Genomic DNA, 24,897 nt, shown 5'->3' on the forward strand with positions numbered 1-24,897 from the left:
AATGTCTGAAGTTGTCCATCTCTTAAGCCAGCCAGACTGAATGGGTTGAGTTAGCACTAAGGTCTCATGAGAGCTATGAGTTAAAACCTGATAATACGTTATCTGACAGAATTACAGCAATTACCGCTTCAATCTAGCTTCAGTTTTCTCCTGCTGCAGTGAATGGCACTGCTAGATAGCACGGTTATGCCAATACACTACTGCCAAGTGACTGATATATGTGACTTCATAGGCATCTTGGCACACCTGCTGTGGTCCCACTCATGTAACATTAGTGGTGCATGATATGGGGTGAGAAAAACCTTTCTGCTTTGTTAAGAGCATGTAGACCACTAGTTATTTTCTTACTCAGATGTTTACATAATAAAGGCCTGAATGGTTTAGACTCGTTTTAAGTGCAGACTTTGATTTGCCTTCCTTAGACGCCCTTATATTGGTTTCTGAATATCAGACATGTTCCTGTTTCTGCATCTGAAAGCATATGTGGAAATAACTTACTGAGGTCAGCAGGTCTTGAGTTCCTTTAATATCTTCATCAGCTTGTTTTATGGCTTTTTCAGCTGCGTTTTGAGCCTTTTCAGCTTCTTCTAGTGCTGCTTTCACCATGTCAGCAGTGACTTTAACATCTGTTGCACCTTTGCTGTGGAGCAAAACTAGGTTAGCACTAAAAGTATTTACTTTGCAATGGTCACACACTGCAAGGGGTCTCTTTTGCCCCATAGTGAAGGAACGGGGAATCTGCTTTGTGATAAGGTAAACTCTGTATTCCCTGGTAGAGTGACGTGGAAGTCTTGTTCCAGTTCTCGGTGACTGTAAATGCCTAATGCAAAATGGGGTTGCATACCTTGCTTTTTTAGCTTCCTCCAGTAGCATTTCTGCTCTGGCAATGTCTCCAGCGCTCTGCTGCAGAATGACCTCCACATCAGAAAGGCTTTCCACACGTTCACGGATATCTTCTGTCAGGGCTTGCAGCTGCTGGGGGGTGCTGGGCATCTCCATGTTCAGCACTTCATTAGCCACTGCCTCGATGCTATCCAGGTCAGCACTGTCTTCTACAGATAGGCAGAAATGACACAGGTGTGAGTGGAAGCCCCCTGCTGTCAGGTCTCAGTACTCAACATTCTTGTCCACCTGCTCCCTCAAAAAGCAACATCACAGCAGAAGAAGCTTCCTCCTCCAGACTGCAGTATGTCAGGGTATTAAAACTGCTTCCTTAGGCTGACACTTCTCTTTAAGGAGAGGCCCAGCAGGCACGAAGGCCCTCGTAGCCTCGTTCTTTTGGAAGCCTCTTTGCTGATCTCAGTGATTAGCTACCCTGTGCTGGGGCTGTGGTGGGCTGCAAGCCCAGAGGAAGGGAGGCCAACTGCATGGAAATGTGTTGGTGCTAACAGTATATACTCAGCCTTGTGCAAACAGGGAAGGAATGGGCTCACCATGCTGCCGCTCAGCAACAAAAAGGGCCCTCGTTTAACCTCTACCCATTTTCTCACATGGAGAAACCTACATAACCTCACAGTTTCTAACCGTGACTGTCCTCCCCTTTAACTGCACTGTGTCATTCTGGCCAGAACATAGGAACACACTTGGCAAGTTAGAGAAGCACAATGGTCTCAGCTGAAAGGAACGAAGCAGTGGGCTACAGATCGGCCTTTCTTTCCTATTGTCTCGGTTTTCTCATTCCCAGATTTCATCATACCCACTAAATCTGGCTGAAAAGAGCCAGGGAGGATGATGACTATTGTGTTACCACTTGGAGAACGATGCCAAAAAGAGTTTTCACAGATGTAGAAATAAGAGAGAGAATGTGAGTTGAAGGTTTTTACGCATGAGGAAGTCTCGGATCTGCTTAATAAGGTTTCTCAGATCTTCATTGCTTCTGTCCACTTGTTCTTTTGTAGCGTTGGTTTTGAGCAGAACTTCTTGTGCATTCTGTTTGGCTTCATCAGCTCTCTGCTTTGCTTCAGAAACCTGAAGAGAAGAAAGCAAAGGGCTTGACTGCGTATTTGTGTGTGCTTTCAGGCCTGATTTACAACAGAAATGCAGTTGGAGGCAGAGGTAACAGTAATGAGAAATGCTTCTTCTCATAAAACTCACAGAACACTTTTAAAAGCTGGCTGTGATCCACACCACCAACGCTAATTTAAACAACTCCTGCTAATGTTTGGAGTAACGCATGAAACGTTCCTTCAGCAGGCTGAGGTCTGAGTATCTTTACAAGTCTGATGACGTTATGCAACTAGAAAGAAGGACCGTGAAGTAAGCCAGGCACATACTTTGTCAATTAGAGCCTAAACTTGGGTTACCACTGCGAGATTTCTTTTCCTTCGTATCAAAACAATTGATTTATGTCTTACCATTCTGGAGAGTTGCTCAACTTCTGCCAGTGCACTGAGGATGTCTCTGTCAAAGTCCATGGCCTTCTGCCACGCGTTGTGAGCAACAGTGACCAGCCCATCACAGCCAGGTCCTCCACACTTCCTCTGCCCCGCATCAGTCCGGCAGTGCAGCCCCCCGCACTCTGACTCGGCACAAGAGGCTCCCACTGGAGTGCCACACATCTGGGAAGGAGACAAGGGCAGTGATCACAGCCTCAGTTTTATTGCTGAGCCGTGAGGGGGATGGCATCCTAAATACCACAGCACAACTAAACACATTTGACCATCTTTATGGGTCTCTTCCAAGTTGGCATATTCTATGATAGCAAATGATGCTGAAGTAGAGCAGACGGGTCCATGCCTGCATGATGTTAGTTCTTCTATGCCCTTTCCACAACTCCCTGCTGTTTTTTTTAAAGTAAAACTACTTTAATTGGCAATTTTTACTGAGCTTATCCACTATTGTGGCCAACTGGACAATGAAATCAGTAGAAGTTGTTTTAGCCAGATGGAAAATCCTTTATTCCTGTGAGGTTCTTCTCCCTTTCCACCCCACTCCTCATGCCAAAGGATAGTCTCTAGCTGATGTACTTTCAGCCAAGAATCTCTCTGGGAACACTGAGGGGCTGTGCCAAGTTAGCTGCAGCTGGCTCCTGTGAAGTGTAACAGATTCCCTTTTACCTGCTTGGCACGCAACCCAGCAGTAGCTAGAAAGCAAAAAGATTTTGTTTCTGCATCCCATGATTACACCTCCAAGCAACTCACTCAGTGTTTACTGCTTTGATAACATCTAACCAAGATTTTCGGTCCTTAAGAGCACATTAGGCAGGAATGTAGGGGCAGGGAAACTAAACAAAAAAGATGCCTCTTTCTTCTCTCCCCAAGAAAAGGGAGGCAGAGGACTGGGGTGGGTGGTTGTCATTGTTAAGGACCGGGGACAATTCACTGTGTGAAGACCTCATCCTCACACACAGGCCCAGCCTTGCCCAGAGGAGTTAATGAGCTCTCCCTTCTGTGGAACTTCAAGTGGGATTGTTCTCTGAATGCAGTCGGCTGCCTTCAAAGGGAAACTGAAGGAACACCCCCGCCTCGCCCCAGAGAAAACTACCCTTGATCATATTTACAGATGAGCAGGCAGCTTCAACAGGGACTGTGCCCTTTTGACTCCAGCTCCCTGTAAATTCTGCTTTGTTCCAAGCAGAAGGATGAGAGTGTGGCAATACCAAGGAGGGCAGCATGAGTAGGAGTGCTGCACAGGTATGGTGTGTATTCTGGAATGCTGCAAAAACAAAGCAGGCCAGGAAAAGCAAGCATGTTAACTGACATTTAAGAAGTTGGCTCTTGGTCCAGTGGGCTCACTAAACTTTGCTGCATTTGAGAGCTCTGCCCACAGCAAAGGGATTTGGCTTAGGATGTGATGACAAAGTGCTCTGTCAGGGCTGAGCTTCTAGAAGCAAGAGGAAGAACATGGAAGGCTGATGTCTGAAAACCTATAGGTGTCTCAGAACCCACGCAATACCCCATCATCAATGAAACATGCATTTTTACAGGAACAGACTGTATTTCTCACTGTCCGGCTTTAACAGCTTCTCCCTGCCTGCTGCTTCTTCACAAGCCTGACCTTTTGCTGTAGGTTTTATCCCAGGAATTCTCAGCCAAATACCTTTGCTGATGCTTCAGCAAGATCCAGGCTTTGCAGCTTGCCAGCGAGTTCATCCAGGAGGCGTGACTGCTCCTCTTGCTTAGCCTTGAACTGGGCCTCCTTCTCATTGATTAAGTCTTCCACTTCCTGCCGCGTCTGCGCTGACAGCTCCACGGCGCTGTCGGGGTGGACAGTGGAAGCATTGACCCTTTCCTCTGCCTCCAGGGACATCTGGAAATACTTGGTGATGCTGTCCAAGGCTCCTGCAGAAATCAGACAGAGCCGCTCAGAAATCTGTTAAGTAACACCAAGTAATTTTAAATCACGGAGGCTGGCGGATGGCACATCTGGGTTAGCATCAAGTCAAAGCAAACAACAGCCTCTTTAGCTGCACTCCGCGCTATTGTAAGGATGACAACATTTGTGCTGTTGTTTGAACACTCCATTGTTTTTTGGTTGAAAGCTTGTGAGGTTTGCTGGTTTTAAAGTTAAGCAGCTCTCTGACACAGGAACTGACTTAACTCTGCCCTGAGGGTGAATGGGGACCCAACCTTTTAGGTTCATAGGGCAACGTTCCATTTTCTAAGGACACGCATACGCCATCAGTTCTTGTTGCCACATAGATGTCTGGTGTATGGAGTCACTGCTTGGAAGCTGCTCAGAGCTCTCCCAAGAAACAACTTCCTGATGAAAGACGCTGATTTACAGAAGCGTTCATTTTGGACAACAGCTGGAAAGGCCCCAAGAGGGTGTGAGGGACCCCATAGGAACAGCCACACTCTGTACCTCAGAGCAGCTCTCCTCCACAAAGTGCCACAAGCCAGGGACTCCCCAGTTCCTACAATCTTTTTGCCTCATTCTGTGAAACTCTACATTCATTGGGAACCACCTCAGACTTCCTGCAAAGCAGGAAATTAAAAAATAAATAAATACTTCAAGTTGGAATTAGGTCAGCTTTCAGAACTTCCCGAGAATTGGGCAGCCTGCCTCTCAGCAAACTCTGACCATGACAGGAGCCTGGCGTGACGCCATCCCAGTGGGCACAAAGGTTTGCTCTCCTGGGAAGGACTGGGATCATGCAATGCACTCCTATGGGCTCCTGCAATGCACTCCTATCACAAAGGGCCAGGGAGTTTTTCAAACAGAACTTAACAGCCTGGGGAGAGCAGCTGAAAGGTGCGGGTGTATCCTGGAATCTGCTTCATTTCCAACTGCTGTGCCCCCATCTAAAATGTATTTAATTGAAGTCTTAAAGTCTCTGAAGTTCTCGTGCTCCAGGAACTTGAGCCAGCATTGCAATGCACAGAGAGAGGGAAGGGGTGAGGGGGCAAAAAAGAGCCTCTGCTGCATCAGCAACTCCACTAATGCACAGTGAGAAGGTGCCCTCTAAGAACTGAGTTTCATTACATGTTAGAAGATTAACCTGGGGTAGACCATGCACTAATTAAATCTTCAGCCACCCCGCTGCTTTCTCCCCCTCCGTGTGACACTCACCCCGAACATCAGAGATCTTGATGAACTCTAGCTGTTCTGCCAGCTCCTTCACAACGCGATCCAGGCTTTTGGCATCTGTCTCCAACACGCTCAGGTCAGCATCGGTGCTATTGCTCTTCTCTGCTAAGGTTGAGAGGCTTGCTTCTATGTCCGCTATCTTAACGGTAACATCAGCTGTCAGCTTGCTGCAGAACAGAGGAGCAGCACTTAGTGGGGGCAGAGGAAGGGCTGTAAGGCTCAGTTCAGCTCAGCAGTGGTTAGAGCTGTGCCATGCTGCTCCCACAGCAGAGCTGTGATTTGTAACAACATGCCTTACCTAGAATGCTGCTTTGTTTCCTTTATCACACAAAACTACTTTTTAATCTACAGCACGTTTATAAACTCAAAGCACCAAATTGCTCAGAAAACAGCTGCTTTGTGTAAGATTAACTGGAGGCAGATTCCAGAGGACTGGTGTAATGCTCTTGTACCATGGCAACTGCATAGGTCAGAGTTGACTACTATGATCCATACATAATTTGCTTCATCCCCCCAGCCCCCCAACTACAAATGCAGTTTTGATTACTATGAACTCATGGGACAGATCTGAACTTCAGGAAGAGGCGGGGGGAAACAGTGAGATAGTTTGGTTTTAATACAATGGATTCTTTTAGCTCCTCTGTAAAGATCCCTTCCCATCAGCCATTCTCTGGGGCTAAGGAGAACCTCCTGCACCACCATAGTACACCCAGGAGGAGGCTTCAGCTGCTGGGATAACCCTAAAAGGAAAGACAACCACACAATTCAAGGCAGAGCTGCTGCAGAACAGAGCTGGGCACAGGATACTGTTCCCATCCATGGCGATCCCTCCACACCGGGCAATTGCTTGTGCTGAGAGAACTGGGCAGTATTTAACCTCTGTGATCAGCTTCCATCTCCCCCAACAGCTCAGCAGGCTGCTGTTTGCCAGCAGCCCTTTAAAATCCAATACTTCTTTCTCTGTACAGCCAGAAAGGAGCTCTAACACACTGGTTAGAGAAGAGCAGCTCCACAGGTGCTCCCTCAGTACACAGAGCCCATACACAGCAGCAGCAGCCCCGTGGGGCTCTCCAGCTGAAGAGGGGATTGCAGGGTACAAGCCCGTCCATAATTGAGACGTTTGTGCTTTGATCCTCTCCCACTTGCTTTGTGCAGTCCCCTGACAATGTGCAAACAAAGCTCTAGCAGTTGCACAACTGCCCCATCTGTGAAAGCACAAACCCCCTTCCTTCAGTACGCTCAGCTCTAAAGCAAAATACAGGCTCTGACCCCGAGCAGAATGGAAACAAGTGCTGTGACCAAGCAGCTGCTTCCCCCACCCCAAGCTCAGAGTGAGAAAGAAACCCGAAGTTTCCAACCCATCCCCATCGGCTACAGGCGGAAATCCAGGAATTTAATCTCTCCCCTCTTCATTCTCTCACACAATAGCAGTGCTTGTCCTTTGCCCCGGGGGGAGCGCAAAGCAAGCATGAGCAGCTCAGTGCTAATGAGCAGCCGGTAATTAGCTGCCCAGCGCAGCCTGTGCTGCTCCTGCCTTCTTTCTCAGCCAGGTTTCTGCTCATGGTATGGGGGCTTGGTACCATGCTAAGATGCTCCAACAGGGCCACGCTGTGACCTGCCAGCTGTAAACCCAGCTGGATTTATCCACCTAACCGCAACCGTACTCACTCTGCCTCCTCGAAGAGATTCCCAATGTTCTTCAGTGGCTCAGCAGCCGGGTTCTGAGTGATGATGGCTTTGATTTCACTCAGCTTCTCCTCCAAGGTGCTGAGCGTTTGCTGGTAGGGGCCAACGACCCCCGTGATTTTCAGGGTGTTTGCCCTGTCCAGGAACTGCTGGGTGCGGTTGGTCAGCTCGCCAATGATGACATCCCAGAGGGCGAAGCACTGGTGGCAGGGCACGCAGTCGGGGAAGAAGCCCGAGTAGCCCCGCGAGCACTTGTCGCAGCGCGGCCCTTCCACCCCCTCGTTGCAGATGCATTGCCCTGTGGTGCGGTCACACTGCGGGGTCTGGATGCCACGGGGGTTGCAGTCACACGCTGGAAAGAGAAAAGGGCACTGTGAGGGCTGAGGAACATAAAAGCAGATGGAATGGAATGGTGAAATGAGGACAGAGGTGGTCTGTGGGTTATTGTCAGCTGATTGTAGCTGTGTCTGCTTGGGTATGGGGAACCGGGGCTGAGCTGGACGCATTACAGGAGGGCAGAAAAGCCCTGGGACAGGATGGGAGCACCCCATCCACATGTATCAGAAACAGCCCAACAACGGGGTGAGGGTGGGCACATCCTGCAGTGCTGGGGCATCAGTCTGACAGACACCGAAAGATCCTGTTTCATTCCTACCAGGGTAAGTGAAGCAAGGCTGCCCAGATGGGAAAAGAGATGCCAGGCAGGCGCCCAGCAGAAGATTTAAGAGCGAGACATGATCAAAATGGAAAAGGTGAATAAGGAACAACTGGTCACTGTCTCTCCCAGCACAGCAGCAGGGAGTAACTGAGGAATGCAACACAATGAGAAACAAACAGCCTCCCCTGCACCTCCCCCTAAAACACCAGCAGATAGCTGGTGACAGTGGTGAGCTGTGCTGCACAACTCCCTTCCACAAGACGCTGTGGGTCCTAAAAGCTGAGGTGACTTCAGAGGAGACCAGGACCAATCCACAGGCTCACAGCAGAGAGCACACAGGCTACAGCAGAGAAACTACCAGCCTGCAAAGCTCTCAGCAAAGGGACGCTGCAAAGAATAAAAAGAGACTCTGAAAACATGCAGGTCATCTACCTGCCATCACGGCAAAGGAAAGCTGAAGCAGGTCAAGCACACACTCCAGGACTGCAATACCTGATAAAAGCCTTCACTTAAGCATCCATTTACCGGGTGTCCTCGAAGGAGGCTCATGGCTCAAAATGGTCCACAAACGAATTCATGCACCCCAAGTGTGTGCCCCTTTGAAAAAGGGCAAAACAAAGCTGTTTTCATGATTGGGCATTGTTTGCTCCAACTCAAAACACAGTGGTGGTCTTCAGTTCAAGAACTGCACAAAGAGCCTCAGCAGAACAAATCAGTCCTCAGCAAAACGACTTTCTTGTACAATGTGAATATGATAGGCAAGAGGCAGAAATAACTCCGGCTGCCTGCACAATTGAGCAAAATGGTCCTTTGTTCTTTGAATTATACCCCGACACAAGAGATTGTTTTTACTTTACATCCAAAGTGCTTAAGCAGTCAGCCTGCCATGGGATATGTTCCCTGCAGGCAAACTGGCGAGTTCCTGTTTGCAGGAGGTCAGTTAACCCTTCTGACAGCTAATAAGGCTCCGGGTAGAATGATGAATTGTCCACATTCCACTGCACAGAAAGAGGGGAAACAACATGTGGCTTTTCTCAGGGATGTGATCAAGTTACCCGAATAGGCGCTGCTGGAAAATCAGATCTCTGTATTTACGTGTGGATTTAAAAAGGTTAAAGCGGAATATATAAATAAATTAATAAATGTTGGTGATTCCACTTCTGAATACCTGCATGTTCAGGAAAGGCGGTTGATACGGTAATGTTTAAACATTTAGTAATGTTTACACGGTAATGTGGATTACAAGATCTATGGAGCCTGAAAATGCTGAGTGTGAGGAGGGAGATATCAAGCACTTACACATTCACAGAGCTGCAGCTCAAACTCTATGACTGCCCATTGGGAGAGGAGATGATAAATAGCAAAGAGAGTCGTTGGCTCTCAATACAACGCAGCACTTGGAAGATCATCATGTTTCCTGAATTCTATGAAACGTCCAAACTGAGCTTTGTGGGACTCATAAGAAAACTGTACAAGGTGAATAGAAACACAACTATGGGTTCTCTCTCCACTTAGGATTCCGCACCAAGGGCAGAAATGGGCACTGCTGGCTCTGCCCGAGTTCAGCTGTGTGACTGCGGCATGTACCAAACAGTTTTCAAAAGTGCTGGACTTCCCCTTCTTTACGATCTACCCAGGACACTATCCATGCACAGGACCAGCTTTGAAAATAAAGGTAAAAATGACGGTAATTTTATCTCAATTATTAAATCAGGTAAAGGGAAACAAGAAAAAGTCTCCCCCAGCACTGGAACAGGGAGATTCTGGTACATTATTTTCTTGATGCTTTGTACATTTTGGATGTGTTTCTACATTTGTGGTATGGCCTACAGCTACAGCCCACAGACAGCTCCGTACTGTGGCACTGATGGGAGACATCTGAGATTCTCAGAGTGTCTCTTTCAGAATCAGAATGGCCTTAGTGAAGCATCCAGTCACTGCAGGAACCAGCTCTGTTCCTCACCAGCCAGACTATCAGATGTTAGAGCCCCATTTCTAGACATTGCATTAATAACAATATTTAGCCAGCCAGAAATCCCTGAGAGCTGTTCTGCTCTCCAAGGCCCCATGGAACAGTACCTTTACCATCTCCAACCTCTCTAGCATAGAATGGCCTGGGTTGAAAAGGACCTCAAAGATCATCTGGTTTCAACCCCCTGCTATGTGCAGGGTCACCAACCACCAGACCAGGCTGCCCAGAGCCACATCCAGCCTGGCCTTGAATGCCTCCAGGGATGGGGCATCCACAACCTCCTTGGGCAACCTGTTCCAGTGCGTCACCACCCTCTGTGTGAAAAACTTCCTCCTAATATCTAACCTAAACCTCCCCTGTCTTAGTTTAAAACCATTCCCCTTTGTCCTATCACTATCAACCCATGTAAACAGCCATTTCCCCTCCTACACTTCCTTCATATATTGGAAGACCACAATGAGGTCCCAGAGCCTTCTCCTCTCCAAGTTAAACAAGCCTGACTCCTGGATCCTGGATATTCCACATGCTGATCCAACGAAAGGATTCATGTGATATTTGATCACCACCATCAGTGAAATCAAAACAGGAAACCCTTGATTCCTAGATATGAAGTGAACGCCATGACAGAACGATCCAATGTACCACATCCAGACTATTTTTTGGTGAAAATCCCCTAGCATCACCTGCAGCCACAGCAGTTCTTGCTTCTCTACAGCTTTGTTCATTAATCTCCAGTTATTCCTATGGCCACCTTGTGCCTGCTAAGGATTCTCTCTGTTACAGCAGTTTCGCTTCTGGTGTGCTCCAACAGGGTGAAGTCAAACCCTTCAGAGTTCAGCTGGGCTCTGGAGAGTTAAGCCATCTAATGGCTTAATCAGTGCACTCATTACTCTGACACACACAGCACTCAAGTACCTTTACCATGGCTAATGTCAGCACATGCCTGGTTATCATTTTTTTTTCTCCCAAGAAAACTGAGGAACACACAGGTACGTCTAGGGATGCATAAGTCTTTTAGGTATCATTCAGTTGCAAGTGACGGATGGCTTTAATTAACGTCCTTCATTTGGAATGGGGAAAAACAAAGTCTTGTAAGCTCCTTTTAAATGCTGTGTCTAATAGACTAGAGTACTTTAGTAACTTGAAATTGGAAAAACTAATTCATTCTGTACTACACAACCACACAGATGCAGAGTTTTACTACAAGACATTAAGATGCCCGAACCCATTCGGGTTAGAAACGGCCTCCAAGACAAACAGCTGACTATTCTCCTTTCGCTGACAGGGGTGGAAGAGGGTCGGGGTGAAGGTCTGCAAGTTAATGCAGACTGGCCGCTTGCTTTGAAGATCAGTGTTGGGTATGGATCAAATCTGTCCCCGGGTAAGCAAAGCAGGAAACTTAAGTACCTCCCATGGAAAATAGAGGGGAGTAAAAGAAGCTTTTGAAATCACTAGCCAAGGATTTGAGGGTTTTCAAAGAAGCATTTAGTAAATCAAACAATAGCTTTCTGTTCCGAAATGTCATTTTGGAACTGGACGTATTGTTTTCTTTAACGGAGTGTTTAACTCAGTCATACACTCTGCTGTGGCATTCTCCAATTTAAACAAAATCACATTTTTAGCAGGAAAATCTTCTAGCCAAATTCTTCGCTCAGATCTGCTGATAAGCAATTCCTGACCACAGAGCCCTGTATGGCTTCTACTCACACATGTATGTGACGATCCAGAATTTTCATATTATCCCCATGGACTCATTTCAAGTAGTTGTTTTCCTGATCTTCAACACAAAACTAGCACTCACATTTGACTGCGGCCTTGTAGAAACATAAGGGGAGAAATCCCAAAGAAGCAAATGACAGCTGTGCTGCCTTTCCCACTGATTCAAGTATTTGCAATTCACTTCCATTTCAACTGCAGTGAAGCAGTGTATTGCTGCTACAGCCAGGATGATCTAATGGATGATGAAAGGGCTGGACAAAGGGTAGTCAAGTCATTTAATGCCTTGGTGCACGATAAGAACAAGCAAGTGTCATAAGTGATCCTACACAAAACTGAAGAGGAATCACTTTTGCAGACATATTTTCTTTACTGCTTGAGATGAGGGATGGAGAGCATGAATGGCAACTGCTCCACGAAAAGAACAAGCAATGGGTTTGTTCAAACGTGATTTCCTGGCATCATCTCCTGGTGGTACTGAAGCACTATGATAAAAGCACTCAGTAATTTGTAAGGTTGAAAGTTTTGCAGAGCTAGCAAATTTCTTCTGAATCACTGCCTATTGACTCTAATTACATTGCAAGCATATCGCTAACTCCTCAGCATTCTCATTCTCAGTGTGAGTGCTAAGATAAGAATACCAATGCATTTAGAATTCATATTAAGGGGACAGAGCAGCACAACTTAATTCTGAATCCCATAGGCTGCCCTTTCATGAGTGTGGTCTGTTTGTTCTATTTATTAAACAAACACTAATGATACTAAATAACTATACTAAAATTGTCATTTCTTTGTATTATACGAAGCACATAAACTTGACATATATACTTTGCAAGCACCTTCTTCGAGCTGCATTGGCAGCCATAGCGTATCTCAGAGGCTTCCCATGAGCCTGGAGTTTCCTACCAGTGAGCAGAGCTCCACATGCCCAGCCCTGCATTCTGCTTGCCAAGCTTTGGAGAAGTTCCAGCAGAATCCTCAGGAGACTTGAGTTTCATTTGCAATGTTTGTAATCCTACTATTTACTAACTTAGCAAGAATTTTTATGTGCACGCACACACTCACACAGCTGCACACAGCCCACAGATGAAGCAACGGCCAGAGATTTGCAAATGGGCTGGCTCTGACCCTCAGTTTGCAGAGAAACAGTCCTACAGACTCCAGGGTGCTCCCTGCAATGTGTGTTCCCCACGGGTGGTGGAACCATACCCAGTAATGGGGGGTTGCAGTGCTGTTTAAATGGAAGCATGCACCCACTGGTCTGGACACACTGCCATCAGTGGCAAGACAGAGGGGAGACACCAAGATATGCCAGCTTGTGAAGAGATCACACATTGACACCCCTTGAGCAACGCACCTTGAGATTTCCATCCTTGGCCAGTGGCTGCTTGCCCAGAACATTGAAAGTTCCCACTGAGGAGACGATGCTCACACTCCACATCAGCTTGATGCCTGCAGTGAAGCTTGTTTGTTGGTACTCACATAGTTCAGAGCTCTCTGACAGCTCCCAGTCCGTATTAGTGTCTTCTTCTCAAATGTTGTACAAAACACAGCCATTTTGGCTGCCTGGACAGAGCAAGGACTCATCTTTGTCACAAATCCCCTTCTACCTCAGTTCCATCTTCATTTTGGCTGCAGGCCTCACTGAAATTATCTTCCAAGGGCACTGCTCTGTAATTCCTTTAACAGCACGGTTGTCCAGGTCTTCTGCAAACCACTTATCTCAAAAAGCTGCAACCTTCCCACGCAGCAGTTGTACTGCTGCCAGAGTAACACCAGCTGGGACTGAACAAGGGCTGAGAAGTTATTCTGCTCCCTCAGAGGCCATCACTTGGAAGCAGAAAAGGCAATGGATTTGAAGGCAAGTGTAATATTTTCGTGGAAAAAAAATAGGTTCCAAGGAATACATCCTCTTTATACTTCAGAAAGGTTAAAAGCAGGTTTCCACATGCTCAAAAAGCAGCAGAAACTTGATGAGAGGTCAGAAATGTTGGTACGCAAAAGAATCCTGCTGATAAGGTGCGCAGATGGACTCCATCAATAAACCCTGATGGAGACAGCTGATACCAGGAGATAACCACTGCCCCAGAGCAACAGGAGGCAAACAGCACACCCAGAACACACACAGCCTCCAGAAAGAGAAACCTAATATATATTCAGGAATCAGGACAACTCTCCAGCTCTTTCATCTGCAGTATCAACCAGGTACCTGTGACCTTCCTACCTGCTCAGATAATGGGTGCTGAGGTGTCCCTATTGTAAAGGATTTATTAAGAGCACAGCAAACACATTCTTCCCTGCAGGAAAAAATACCTTAATCAATTGCAAACCCTCCTGGCAAAGACTCCTATTTGAACAGATCAGAGATACAAGTTTGTTCTGGTCTGGACAGTGTTTGAAGTTTCTTTTTCAGCTAATGAACAGACTTGTTTATAATGAAAGGACAGAGAGAATCCAGTTTTCTAAACAACTGACTCAATGGCACTCTGTTCTACAGAGTTAACTATGGCTAACTTAGCTGTATGGTCTCTTCACTTTCTTTTGTTTTCATCTGAAATGAAAGGAAAATCTCCTATATCAGAAACCTCACTTTTTCAACCAGTCTCCCTAACAAGACATAAACAGGGACAGGAGTCTTCTACTAAGTAAAATCAAGACATGAAGAAAGATGCTTCCAGATCAATCCTCAAACCCAAACAAAGGTTTTCTAACCACGTTAGTCTACCTACCAGCATTGCAAAGTAAAGGTCAGAGAACAATTCGTTTCTAAACAAAGAGGTCTGTTTATATGGAAGGGACCAATAAGATGTAGAGTGAGCCACACAAATACACCAGGCTCCTGGAAGGCACCAAAGCACTGAGGTGGACCCCAGCAAACCTCCCTCAATCCTGAGGTGGGAAGAGCACATGGTACTGGACTCACCTCGGCACTCCACACTTGGATCACCCCAGAAAAGCTCCTGGCACTCCCGGCAGGTCCGGCCTCCAAAGCCTGGCATGCAATGGCACTGCCCTGTGAACTGCCAGAAACAGGGATACAGACTCAGTGTGGGCACCACAGCCAAAGGTTCTTGCCCTCCCCAACTTGTGGCACACATGGACATCACTAGCAGAGCCAGGGAAGGGACCTTAAAGATCACTGAGTCCAGCTAACTCGCTATAGGCAGCAACATCTCCCCTAGACCAGGCTGTGCAGGGCCTCATCCCACCTGGCTTTGAACACCTCCAGGGATGGGGCACCCACAGCTTCTCTGGGCAGCTGTACCAGAGCCTCACCGCCCTCTAAGTTTAGTTTAGCACTTGGCAGACACATCCTCTCACAGCTCCCCGCAGCCTCCTCACCTCATTGCAGGCGGTCCCAAGGGAGCGGGCAGTGTCGCAGTCGCAGGGCTCACAGCCGGTACCGCTGGCCAACCTCCAGGTGTTGGGAGCGCAGCGGTCGCAGGTCTGCCCCACCACACCGGGCAGGCAGCGGCACTGCCCCGTGGCCGCCTCGCAGCGGCAGTTCTCTGCGTCATCACAGTCCTCCCGCACAGTGCCCAGGTAGTTACAGACACACTCTGCAAAGAGAAGAAGTGGCGGCTTGGGTGTGTGGTGTGGCAGCCCAGTGTGCACCCCTCTGTGCCCCCTGGGTCCCAAGATGGCCACTTGTACATCCTGGCTCCTCTCAGCCTGATGCAAGTCAGATCTGCTCAGAGCAAACAGTGACACATGCAGCAGAGCAGGACCTGTGTGCTGTGCTGGATGGGAAGCAGCAGCAAATTGTCCCCACCCCGCTCCTGCTGTAAAGAGGAGCAGGCAGGGCTGTGCTGGGCCACCCGGGAAGCAGAGAGAGCTTCCGAGGCAGGATCCTGCTAATCAGCCACATCTGCAGGAATCTTTGTGTAAACAAAAGCCAAATCTCACCCCACCAGGGATGATCTGCAGATAAGAGGAAAACAAAGAGCACTAACAAGAGGGCAAGAAATGCTCCTCAGTCCAAAGCCCCATTCTTTCAGCACATGCAAATGCTGCCCCTTCTCCCCTTTCTGAACACACAGCTGCACATAAGCCCAGCAGGAGGTAATTCCATTTCCCCCTCCCCTCCACCCCCCAAGGGTCTTGGGTCAATTATAAAGAGTGGCTGCTGTTGTTTGGTGCATCTCCCCACTCACTTCTGCAGTCCTGCTGCAGGGCACTCCCGTAGTAGCCCTGCCTACAGAGATGGCAGTTTTCACCCTCTGTGTGGTACAGGCACTTGACACACGTCCCTGTCCTCTTGTCACAGGCCTCAGGATCGGTGGTGTCGATGTTGTTGTTGCACTGGCACGGCTGGCAGGCGCCGCCGACCTCGTCGGGGCTGCCAAAGAAGCCAGACGCACATTCATCACAGCGACTGCCTGTTTGAACAAGCAGCACAACAGAATTACTATCATGGCTCACGAGTGCACAGCCCCGTAAATGGCAATAAGGGCTGTTAGATGGGGAGATGCTGACTGGATTGCACTCAGAGCACAGGCAGCCTACCTATGTATCCTGGGCTACAGACACACACGACCTGCAGGGTGACAGGGTCCTGGTAACAGCCACTGGCAAACTGGCGTCCACTCTCAGGGCCATCAGGACAAGGGCAGGGGCGGCAGTGGTCGCCTGAGCCCAGGATGGGGTCTCCGTAGTAGCCAGCCTCGCACCTGTGTGAAGGGGTAGACAGCAGGTCTCAGGTAACAGCAATAGGATGAGAGGGAATGGTCTCAAGTTGAACAGGAGGTTCAGGTTGGATATTACGAGACACTCCTCAGAAAGAGTAGTGAGGTACTGGAACAGGTTGCCCAGGGAGGTAGTGGAGTCACCATCCCCAGAGGTTTTCAAAAAAGGGGTAGATGGTTTTAAACTAAGGGGAAATGGCTTTAAATTGGAAGAGGATTGATTTAGACTAGATACTGGGATGAAATTATTTACTGTGAAGGTGGTGAGACACTGGAACAGGTTGCCCAGAGAAGTTATGGATGCTCCCACCCTGGAGGCATTCAAGGCGAGGCCAGATGGAGCTGTAAGCATCCTGGTCTAGAGAGAGGAGGTGTCCTTGCACCCCGCCCTGGGTGCGGGGTGAAACTAGATAATCTTAAAGGTCCCTTCCAACCCAAACCATTCTATGATTGTGAGGCAATTAGGGACGTGTTTTAGTGGGCATGGTGGTGATGGGTTGACAGTCGGACTAGATGAGGTCTTTTCCAACCTTAATGATACTTTGATTTTCATGAGGGTTTCAATGCGCAAAGATCCTGGTGTTAGATGGGGAGCTATGGGCAGTGCTGTCCCCCCTCCACTCCTCTGGCATAAGGACTCGCTTCCCCCCACACATTCTGCATTTCACAGCAAAGGCATTGCCAGCTGTGAATGCAGTAACAGGCCAGCCAAGGCCACAAGTACCTCTCGCAGTTGGGGCCCGCCGTGTGGTCCCGGCAGTATAGGCACTCCCCAGTGTAGGGGCTGCAGTCATCGGCGTGGCCGTTGCAGTGGCAGGGCTGGCAGCTGGGGAAGCCCCAAAATCCAGGCAGGCAGCGGTCACACTGCCGCCCATACACACCAGGGAAGCAGTGGCACTGGCCCGTCTCCGCATCGCAGAATGAGTTGTACGAGCCTCGTAAGTGGCACTCACAAGCTGCAAGGAGAGTGGAAAAGAGGCTGTGTTTGGGAGGTCAATGCTCTGCCATCAGCAGCCCAAGCCCAGGGCACGACATCTCACGTACGCCTGCATCCGCTCGGCCCAAATCCAAAGGTGCCGGGTGCACATCTGTTGCACTGTCTTCCAACCACATTGGGACGGCACTGGCACTGTCCTCCATTGGGGTCACACACTGAACTCAGTGAGCCCTGGGGGTCACACTGGCAGCCTGAGCAGAAAGAAGAGAAGCACAGGGCAGTGAGCATCATGGCATAGGACACACACACCTCAAACTCCCCGGGCACATCTGGAAGCACCATGAAGCTTCCAAGTGCAGTCTGCTCTATAAGCAGGGAGTTACGTACTCAAGGCAGTCTCATGCAGTAATGCAGAAATGCTGAATATGATGTTCTTGCAGACATCCGTCATTGGGGTTTTCACAACGCTCCTGCTGTTTTCCAGACACCGGTATCTCTGGAACGTTTCCCAAGCGCTGTTGGTGACCACGTCTTCACCTGAGCCTCCCACAGTGAAGATGTCCAGTGATTTGCAGTATGGCATGAGGACAAGCTATAGAAGAATTTCATAGTGGCACTGTGTCACTTTCTATAAATAGCCCCCACCATGGGCTTCGTAGCCCAAAAAACAAATAGATGGACAGAATTCGTAAGAAGAAAGAGTTTGATGCACTGTAAAAGTCTGCCTCTGTGGTCCAGTAAAAGACAACTAAAGCCTATGTGCACAGAAAAGCCATACGCACACTTTGTGCCTGAAGACATCTGTTCAAAACCTGGATTCAGCCTTAATCACAGAATCATAGAATTACCCAGGTTGGAAAAGACCTCGAAGATCATCAAGTCCAACCGCAGCCTAACCAGTACCCTAACTCTAAAAACCCTACACTAAATCATATCCTTGAGTACCACATCCAAACGGCTCTTAAACACATCCAGGGATAAGCAACAACTTCCTAAGGCAGCATTCTGAATTTACAAGGATGCATCCCAAAAGCAATGCAAGCTTTGGGGATTTTAAAAACGCCTTTCCACCAAAGCAGCCCTCAGGAAATTTCTGCTCACAGAGTCAATGAGTGTGTAGGGATTCTCCATCTCAGATTCCACCAAGGAGTACTGGGACAGCTCCAGCCGGATGGTGTAGTTCAGCCCCTTCTCGAAGCAGACTGGCCGTGGGAGAACAACATACCTGGATTGGAAACAGGAAACATTTCTCACTTGAAACACCCAGCACCGTAAAGCATTTCAGGTGGCCCCCATAAAGCAATTGAGATAATGGCGAGCAGCCAAGAATGGGCAGAACAAAAGGTGCAATGTAAAGGAGCTGTTTTGGAGGCTTGTGCAAGTCAGAACCGGAAAAGCTTATCAGCAAGGTAAAGAGTAATAGCGACGTCGCAGGCTCTGCAAACACCTTTCTTTTCAGACAAGAAGAATAAACTTAAAGGCTTTGAGACTACAGACACAACACTAAATTCATTTTATACAACACTTAGAGGCCAAGGCAAGCTGATAACAACTCTGTTTCAGCTGCACTGAGACCACTCTGACAAACTCATTCTGAGCTGCAGCGGAAGGTATGAAGATACAGATGACTCACAGCACCTGCTCTCGGTCAGTTTGTAACCTGGCCTGTTTTCTGATTTTGGTCTACTCAGTTCTACTAACCTGGAGCCAGGTGGCAATGAGACAACCTGATTATCGTCATCAGGAACTGTGTTGCCACAGCGGCTGCCTGTGGCAATCTTGCCTGGGCGCGACACAGTGATCACGGCTTTTTCCCACTGATCTGGCAACTGATTAAGTAAAAAAGAAAGGCTGATTAATGTTAAGCAAGGACTGTGAGCTCCTGGAAGCATCCAGCACTGAGGTGAGGAACAGCTGCAGAGAGGAAGATGCAGCAGCTCCATCACCACTGGGGCATCTGCCAGTGGTGGGCTTGAGCTGAGATAGGGAGAGCAGTAACCCACCTGGGGCTCATAGCGGATCACAATGTCGTACTCCATGGAGTAGGGGATGTTGTCGATGTAGAATTCCAGGTATGCCCCCTCAGGGACCCTCACAAATCCTATGCCTGTCCACGACGGCGTGCGGTCCTGTGTGGACTGGCGCTCAATTATATTTACTCCCTACAGAAACAGGAAAGTGAGCTTTTAGTACCAGTACACAGAATTTGTGAGCCCTACTGAAGTACATTAAGTTCAGCAGATGGATTACTTCTGGATTGCCACATCATTTGCATCCCAGAGAATACAAGCTCTCTCCTTTAAAAATGTGTGCATGCACACCACTGCCTTCCCATCTGGAAGGGACCTTAAAGATCATCTAGTTCCAACTCCCTGTCATGGGCAGACACACTTTCCACATGACTGTGTATGGACAGAAAGAAAGATAAAGCAGCTCCGCAAAAGTCTGCATCCCTTTAGCTGTTATTGCAGGTAATAAAATCTAAAATCTTGCTGGGAGAAACTCACTGACCACCTACAGCACCTAGTTCACCCTACACAGATGTATGACTTGCACCAATGCAGGATATAACTGGACTGCTGTAATAACATTACGTATCTGTAATGTAATAACTCACATTTGTAGCAGTAGGATTTACTGCAGTGGCACAGAAGTGCTCTGCTAACTCCCAGCCTGAGTGCTAATTGCTTCCTGATTACATTGGGCAAGGCCAAACCAAACCACTGCTTGGGATAACATCTGAAAGCAAGTCACAGCTATCATTAATAGGATGTCTCGAAGTAGCAGAGATCCTAAACACCCCTAGACAATAAACATCCAAGCTGATGCTGGCTACTCCTCTCAATCTGAGATGTCAGCTTTTAATGTTTAGCAAAGAAGAGGAAAAAGTTAACAGAAAGTGGAAATCTGTGATGTTCAAATTTCCTGTTTCAAATATATCTGCATCCATGAATAGTACTCGCTATAAAACAACATCCTGAGCATTCCTATGAAAGCTGCTTCAGTAGAAAGGGATAAATGAAAGGAAATGTCAATATATCTGTCACTCCAGGATGTCCCCTCATGTATTCTCACACCCTTTGAAGTGAGCCAAGCTATTAATGGTTACCATTTGGCTTTGAACAAAGGGATGGAGCTCCATAAAGGACTGTGGGTGGAACATAAGTGAGAGCGTGCAGGAATTGTGCACAGGGACTTGTGACTGCCTGAAAACCCCTATGGCTCCATCCATCTTGCTTTGTCTCATGCTGGGTCCCTACCTGATTCATTCAGATCTTATTCTGTCACCAGATTAATAACAAAGTTTTATTTCCCCAGTATCAGCATTGTTTAAAATGGTTTGTTCCACAGGTTTGCAAAGATGAGCAGCAGCTCACCTCCCAGCTTGGTGAGGCAGCTTTTCAGGCTGAACTCCTTGCCCCAAATACCTGGAACCTCCAGCTGGAAAGACAAATGCACCCAAACACGTGCCAGCAAGCACACCCTGCTGCTGGCCAAGTTGTGTTCGATGCTATCTAGCACAGATATCTAGCAGGCAAAATGCTCTGTCCTGGCTTGAAACCTGACATTCTGCCTGAAACAAATATATTAGGAAACAGTACCCCAGGCAGACCAGGATCTGGTGCCTCAGAGCACTCATTATCTCAGGAGAAGATTCTCGTTGCTGGAGGCAAAAGTAATCGATGCAATCATCTGGCCTCTGGAAATAAATTAAAAGCAAGGCTGTGTGCTCAGGGATTGGAAGGAATGAGAGAGCCTGATGTACCTCATGAGTGAGTAAAACAAACTACAGGTAACCTTTCTTGCAAATCCATTTTTTGCATAATTAACCACTTATTTAGTCACTGATTAAAAAATGTCACTAATGTATAGAAACTCACATAGCAAAGTGCTTGAACCTTTATGCTGCTCCCTCCAAGTGTCAGTGACAACGAGAAGAAAACCCAGCACTGGTGTTCCACCACACTTGAGGTAAGAGGGCAAAGAGAGGTGGGTGCATATGCAATGGATAAGAAGGATGCAGACAGAAAATGAACTGTATAATCATGATTAAAGAAACAGATTGAAAGAGGAAAATAGCAGTTTTCCTGCTCTAAAATACTGAATTATTTATCAATAGGACTAAACAAGGAGGAACAGGCAGTGCTCTGACAGAACTCCATTTGGCACAATTCCACGTTGTCTTTGCGCAACACTGACATTATAAAACAGCCTCTTTCCAACACCCGAATTGCGAAACGCAGCTTTCCCACAGACCAGCACACTCCAGCTGCTACTCACAGGACCCAGGTTGGCTTCCTCAGCCTCGTAGATGTAGTGGTCAAGAGAGATGAAGTAATATCCAGGCTCCACTTGGTTGCACTGACGTCCGAACATGTGGGGCCGGCACTCACACTGTCCCGATTCACTTGAGCAGCTAAAACAGAAAATCAGTGAATGTACAGCACCACTTGGCTATGACACATTGCTGCTACAGCTGGCTCCTCTGCACTGACAGAACATCAGCCTGGTCCCAGGCACAGCCATGGTTCACTCCAGCTGTGCTCCTGGGCACAGGTGAGGAGTGAACACAGGCCAAGACCATTTCACACAGACAGCTTGCATGTGGTTTCCCCCGTTTAGATACCGAGAGGATTGAATGTTACAGATCCCTGAGGCCACACAGCAGTTCTGGGAGTGCTTTGCTTGCTTACAAAGCCACATAGCCAAAAGGCAAGTCTGCCTTTGACTCCAGGCCTGTAGGCTACGCATGCAGCTATCCGCTCATCTGGGCTTGGGCAGAGCAAGAACATACACGACTCTGCATGCCCAAGATGCTGAGCTGCTTTTGTACTTGGCAAAGCACATCCCAAGAGGCTGCCCACAGGCAGCTCTGCTCAGGGCAGAACCACACGTAGCTTATTCAGATTTGGATGGACACAAAGATGTGGGACAGACTGCAACACTGCTGGGGGGATGGAGAAGTCTGCCCATTCATTTTGTAACAAGCCATTTTCTCTGTATAGCTTTATTCCAGAATGACCCTTTGTAGCTTCACTGCTCCTGCATCTGCTCCGTATTACAAAGAACTCAGGGGTAGGTTTTATTTTTGATGGTGTCTGGTCATACTTTCTCCTGGTCCAATAAAAATGTCCCTTACCTTAAATTTCAATTTAATATAGAAACCTTTTCTAAAATCAAAACCTTCTGTGTTTCCATGGAAAATCTCCAAGCTTTTTCAAGCCCAGTCTGGAAGTAGTTTCTACCTGAAATCAGTTTTGAAATTACAGAAATACACTTCAACAGTGTTTGCTTTCAGATGCCAAAGTGGGGAGAAAGAAAGTTCCCCCTCTGGGGATGCTAACAGCTCCATTGCACAAGCTGCAACCTCTGCACTTTGTATGGAAATGAGTCTGGAGCAACCTACGGTTGACCAGGTGTTGTAGGCAACAGCAACCAGGCAGAAGAGGGGAAAGAGCCCAGGAAAGTGGCATCAATCCACTCCCCTGGGAAACTGCTGTGGTTTCACACAAAAGCAAGCTATTTCAAGGGGTTTGAGGGGGGAAGGAAAGACGTCACTGTTGAAAAGCCATGCACCCAGTGTAGGGGAAGCTGCTCTGATGAGTGGACTGGTCTGGTTACCTGAAATCCTTGCGCTGACACATATTTAAGCCAAGACTTCTCATACTGTTACTAATGGATGCATCTCAAAAACCCAAGTTTCTTTCTGAACAACCACCACTTCCCCAGCAGACATGTGCGGACCGACATGCCCCACGCAGTGCTGCAGGAGCAGAGCAGCAGTACTGCACTGCTGATGGACAGACAGACAGACTGGTTAAAGGGTCAATGTGCAGGCCAGACCAAGAGCCAGCTCAGCGCAGATGCCTGTACCACCCCCTGCAGCAATCAAGATCTGCCACTTCCCACACACAGGAGCAGAAAGATGATCCCAAACACTGCTCTCTCTAGAAATTATGAAGATGTTGTGATTGTGCATGGAGCAAACCTCACTGTGGTGAATGATTACAGGAGAGGACTGGGGCTGGGACTCACTTGTTATGTAGTGCTCCTCCCTCATCGCAGTCACAGGGTCGACATCCATCCATGTCATTGCTCAGGCCCCAGTGCTCAGGCTGTGGGAGGAGATATCACTGATATAACTACATCCACCCCACAAGCACATTTTGCAGTGCACAATACGAGCCACTCTTAGTTGGCCCCTTGAAAAGCCACAACCGCCAACAAAACTCCATCTGCCCTCCTCCATTCTTCCAATTGGCCCAGGGGCTTTAGAAATAAAACCCTTCACCACTGAGCTTTAAAAAATAACTTCCAAAGGACTCCATCTCCTTTGCTTCACTCCTACTGCACCATTTAAACCAGTATGGGTGCAGGCTGTCAACCCACAAAGGGCTTTGGAACTGTAGTTCTGCTCACTGCACCCTAGCAGAGAGCAGCATAGGGGCCAGTAGGGCTTTGTGCCGGGCTATGCCCATGTAAGGCTGTTCCTCTGGCTTGCTCAGCGGAAAGAAAGACAGCCAGCCTTGTTTAGCTTGTCCATAGTTTACTGTCAGATAAGAGAGCCTGTCAGTGTTTATACAAACATATCCCTTTATTTGACAGTGTGTTTCTACAACACTCCAGCACACACAAACATTGTATGGAAATGTATGTGTAGCAATTAATCCCTGTCTAAGAAATGGCTAGTATAGAAAATGTTATCTCGTGCTTTTTAGTTATCTTTTATCTCTCACCCCAACAAGGGCTCAGGCAGAACTGCCCCAGACCCACGTTTTCGCAGAGCAACCACAATAGTCATCCTAACATCTTACTCCTTGGACACACTGAAATAACAGGAATTAATTTCCAAATGCTCTCACCTGCCTCAACCCACCCCCAGCACACATATTCCTGCCCATAACATAGCTCCATGGCTCCTGACACCTTGAGGTGCCCACCCAGTCCGCAAGCCAGGTGCCTGCTTGCTAGCAACCCTCACACCATTGTCTCCTCATTATTTTTACAGTAATCTACTTACCAGGCACTGATTGCACTGCTTTCCTGTCACCAGGCGCTTACAATAACAGTTTCCTGTCTCTGAATCACAAGGATTCCCTCCAGGATGGGTACCCAGAGGATTACATGCACAAGCTGGATTGGGAAACACAAACAGGCAGGTCAAAACACAGGATTTCGGCTACAGTATCCAATTTAAATATTTATATTAAAGCTTCCCTTGATTTCCCAGGTCAGACATTAATTGCACACTTTGCCCACCACCCATCCCAGTAAATTCCTCTGGCTTATAGACTTAAAAAGAAACAGGATTCTGCTACTTCCACTGTACGTATTCCCCAAGACCAGCTGGGGAGATGAGTTTTAGGCGAGAGTGGACTCCAGGCTACAGCAGATCTACAAGAATGTTTTCTTCTTTAGCAAAACATGAAACAAAGGGAAAGAAAAACAACTCCACAAAACCACCCTGTCCCAGGGCTAGCAGCACCTCAAAGAGCTTTTGATCCCATAGAAAGGAACATATGTTTCTACTCACATTGACAGCCTGATGGGTCATCGGCACTCAGTCCATAGAAACCTTCTTTGCAGAGATCACAACGTTCCCCCTCGACAAATAATTTACAGCGGCACTGGCCGGCAATGAGGCCCGTAGAGAAGTCAGTGTAGCGATCACATATGCCACCATTTTGGGAGCCAGCTGGGTCACAATTACAAG

General features: G+C 47.8%; 1 protein-coding gene across 1 annotated transcript in view; it reads right to left on the reverse strand.

The window, feature by feature from the left end:
• LAMB1 (laminin subunit beta 1) overlaps window positions 1-24,897 on the reverse strand; it is a 37,116-nt gene that overhangs the window by 3,113 nt on the left and 9,106 nt on the right. The window contains exons 10-30 of the mRNA XM_015851498.2: window positions 24,718-24,897; window positions 24,205-24,317; window positions 23,220-23,299; window positions 21,465-21,600; window positions 19,187-19,345; window positions 18,885-19,012; window positions 18,285-18,408; window positions 17,571-17,775; window positions 17,291-17,434; window positions 16,971-17,202; window positions 16,068-16,231; window positions 15,716-15,940; window positions 14,904-15,121; window positions 14,485-14,581; window positions 7,198-7,567; window positions 5,512-5,696; window positions 4,039-4,280; window positions 2,355-2,558; window positions 1,824-1,968; window positions 845-1,052; window positions 499-640 (exon numbers count right to left, since the gene is read on the reverse strand). Coding sequence (XP_015706984.1) covers window positions 499-640; window positions 845-1,052; window positions 1,824-1,968; window positions 2,355-2,558; window positions 4,039-4,280; window positions 5,512-5,696; window positions 7,198-7,567; window positions 14,485-14,581; window positions 14,904-15,121; window positions 15,716-15,940; window positions 16,068-16,231; window positions 16,971-17,202; window positions 17,291-17,434; window positions 17,571-17,775; window positions 18,285-18,408; window positions 18,885-19,012; window positions 19,187-19,345; window positions 21,465-21,600; window positions 23,220-23,299; window positions 24,205-24,317; window positions 24,718-24,897 — 3,701 coding nt within the window. The remainder of the gene's footprint in view (window positions 1-498; window positions 641-844; window positions 1,053-1,823; window positions 1,969-2,354; window positions 2,559-4,038; window positions 4,281-5,511; window positions 5,697-7,197; window positions 7,568-14,484; window positions 14,582-14,903; window positions 15,122-15,715; window positions 15,941-16,067; window positions 16,232-16,970; window positions 17,203-17,290; window positions 17,435-17,570; window positions 17,776-18,284; window positions 18,409-18,884; window positions 19,013-19,186; window positions 19,346-21,464; window positions 21,601-23,219; window positions 23,300-24,204; window positions 24,318-24,717) is intronic.

This window comes from Coturnix japonica, chromosome 1 (genome assembly GCF_001577835.2).
Source record: "Coturnix japonica isolate 7356 chromosome 1, Coturnix japonica 2.1, whole genome shotgun sequence".
Taxonomy (NCBI): domain Eukaryota; kingdom Metazoa; phylum Chordata; class Aves; order Galliformes; family Phasianidae; genus Coturnix; species Coturnix japonica.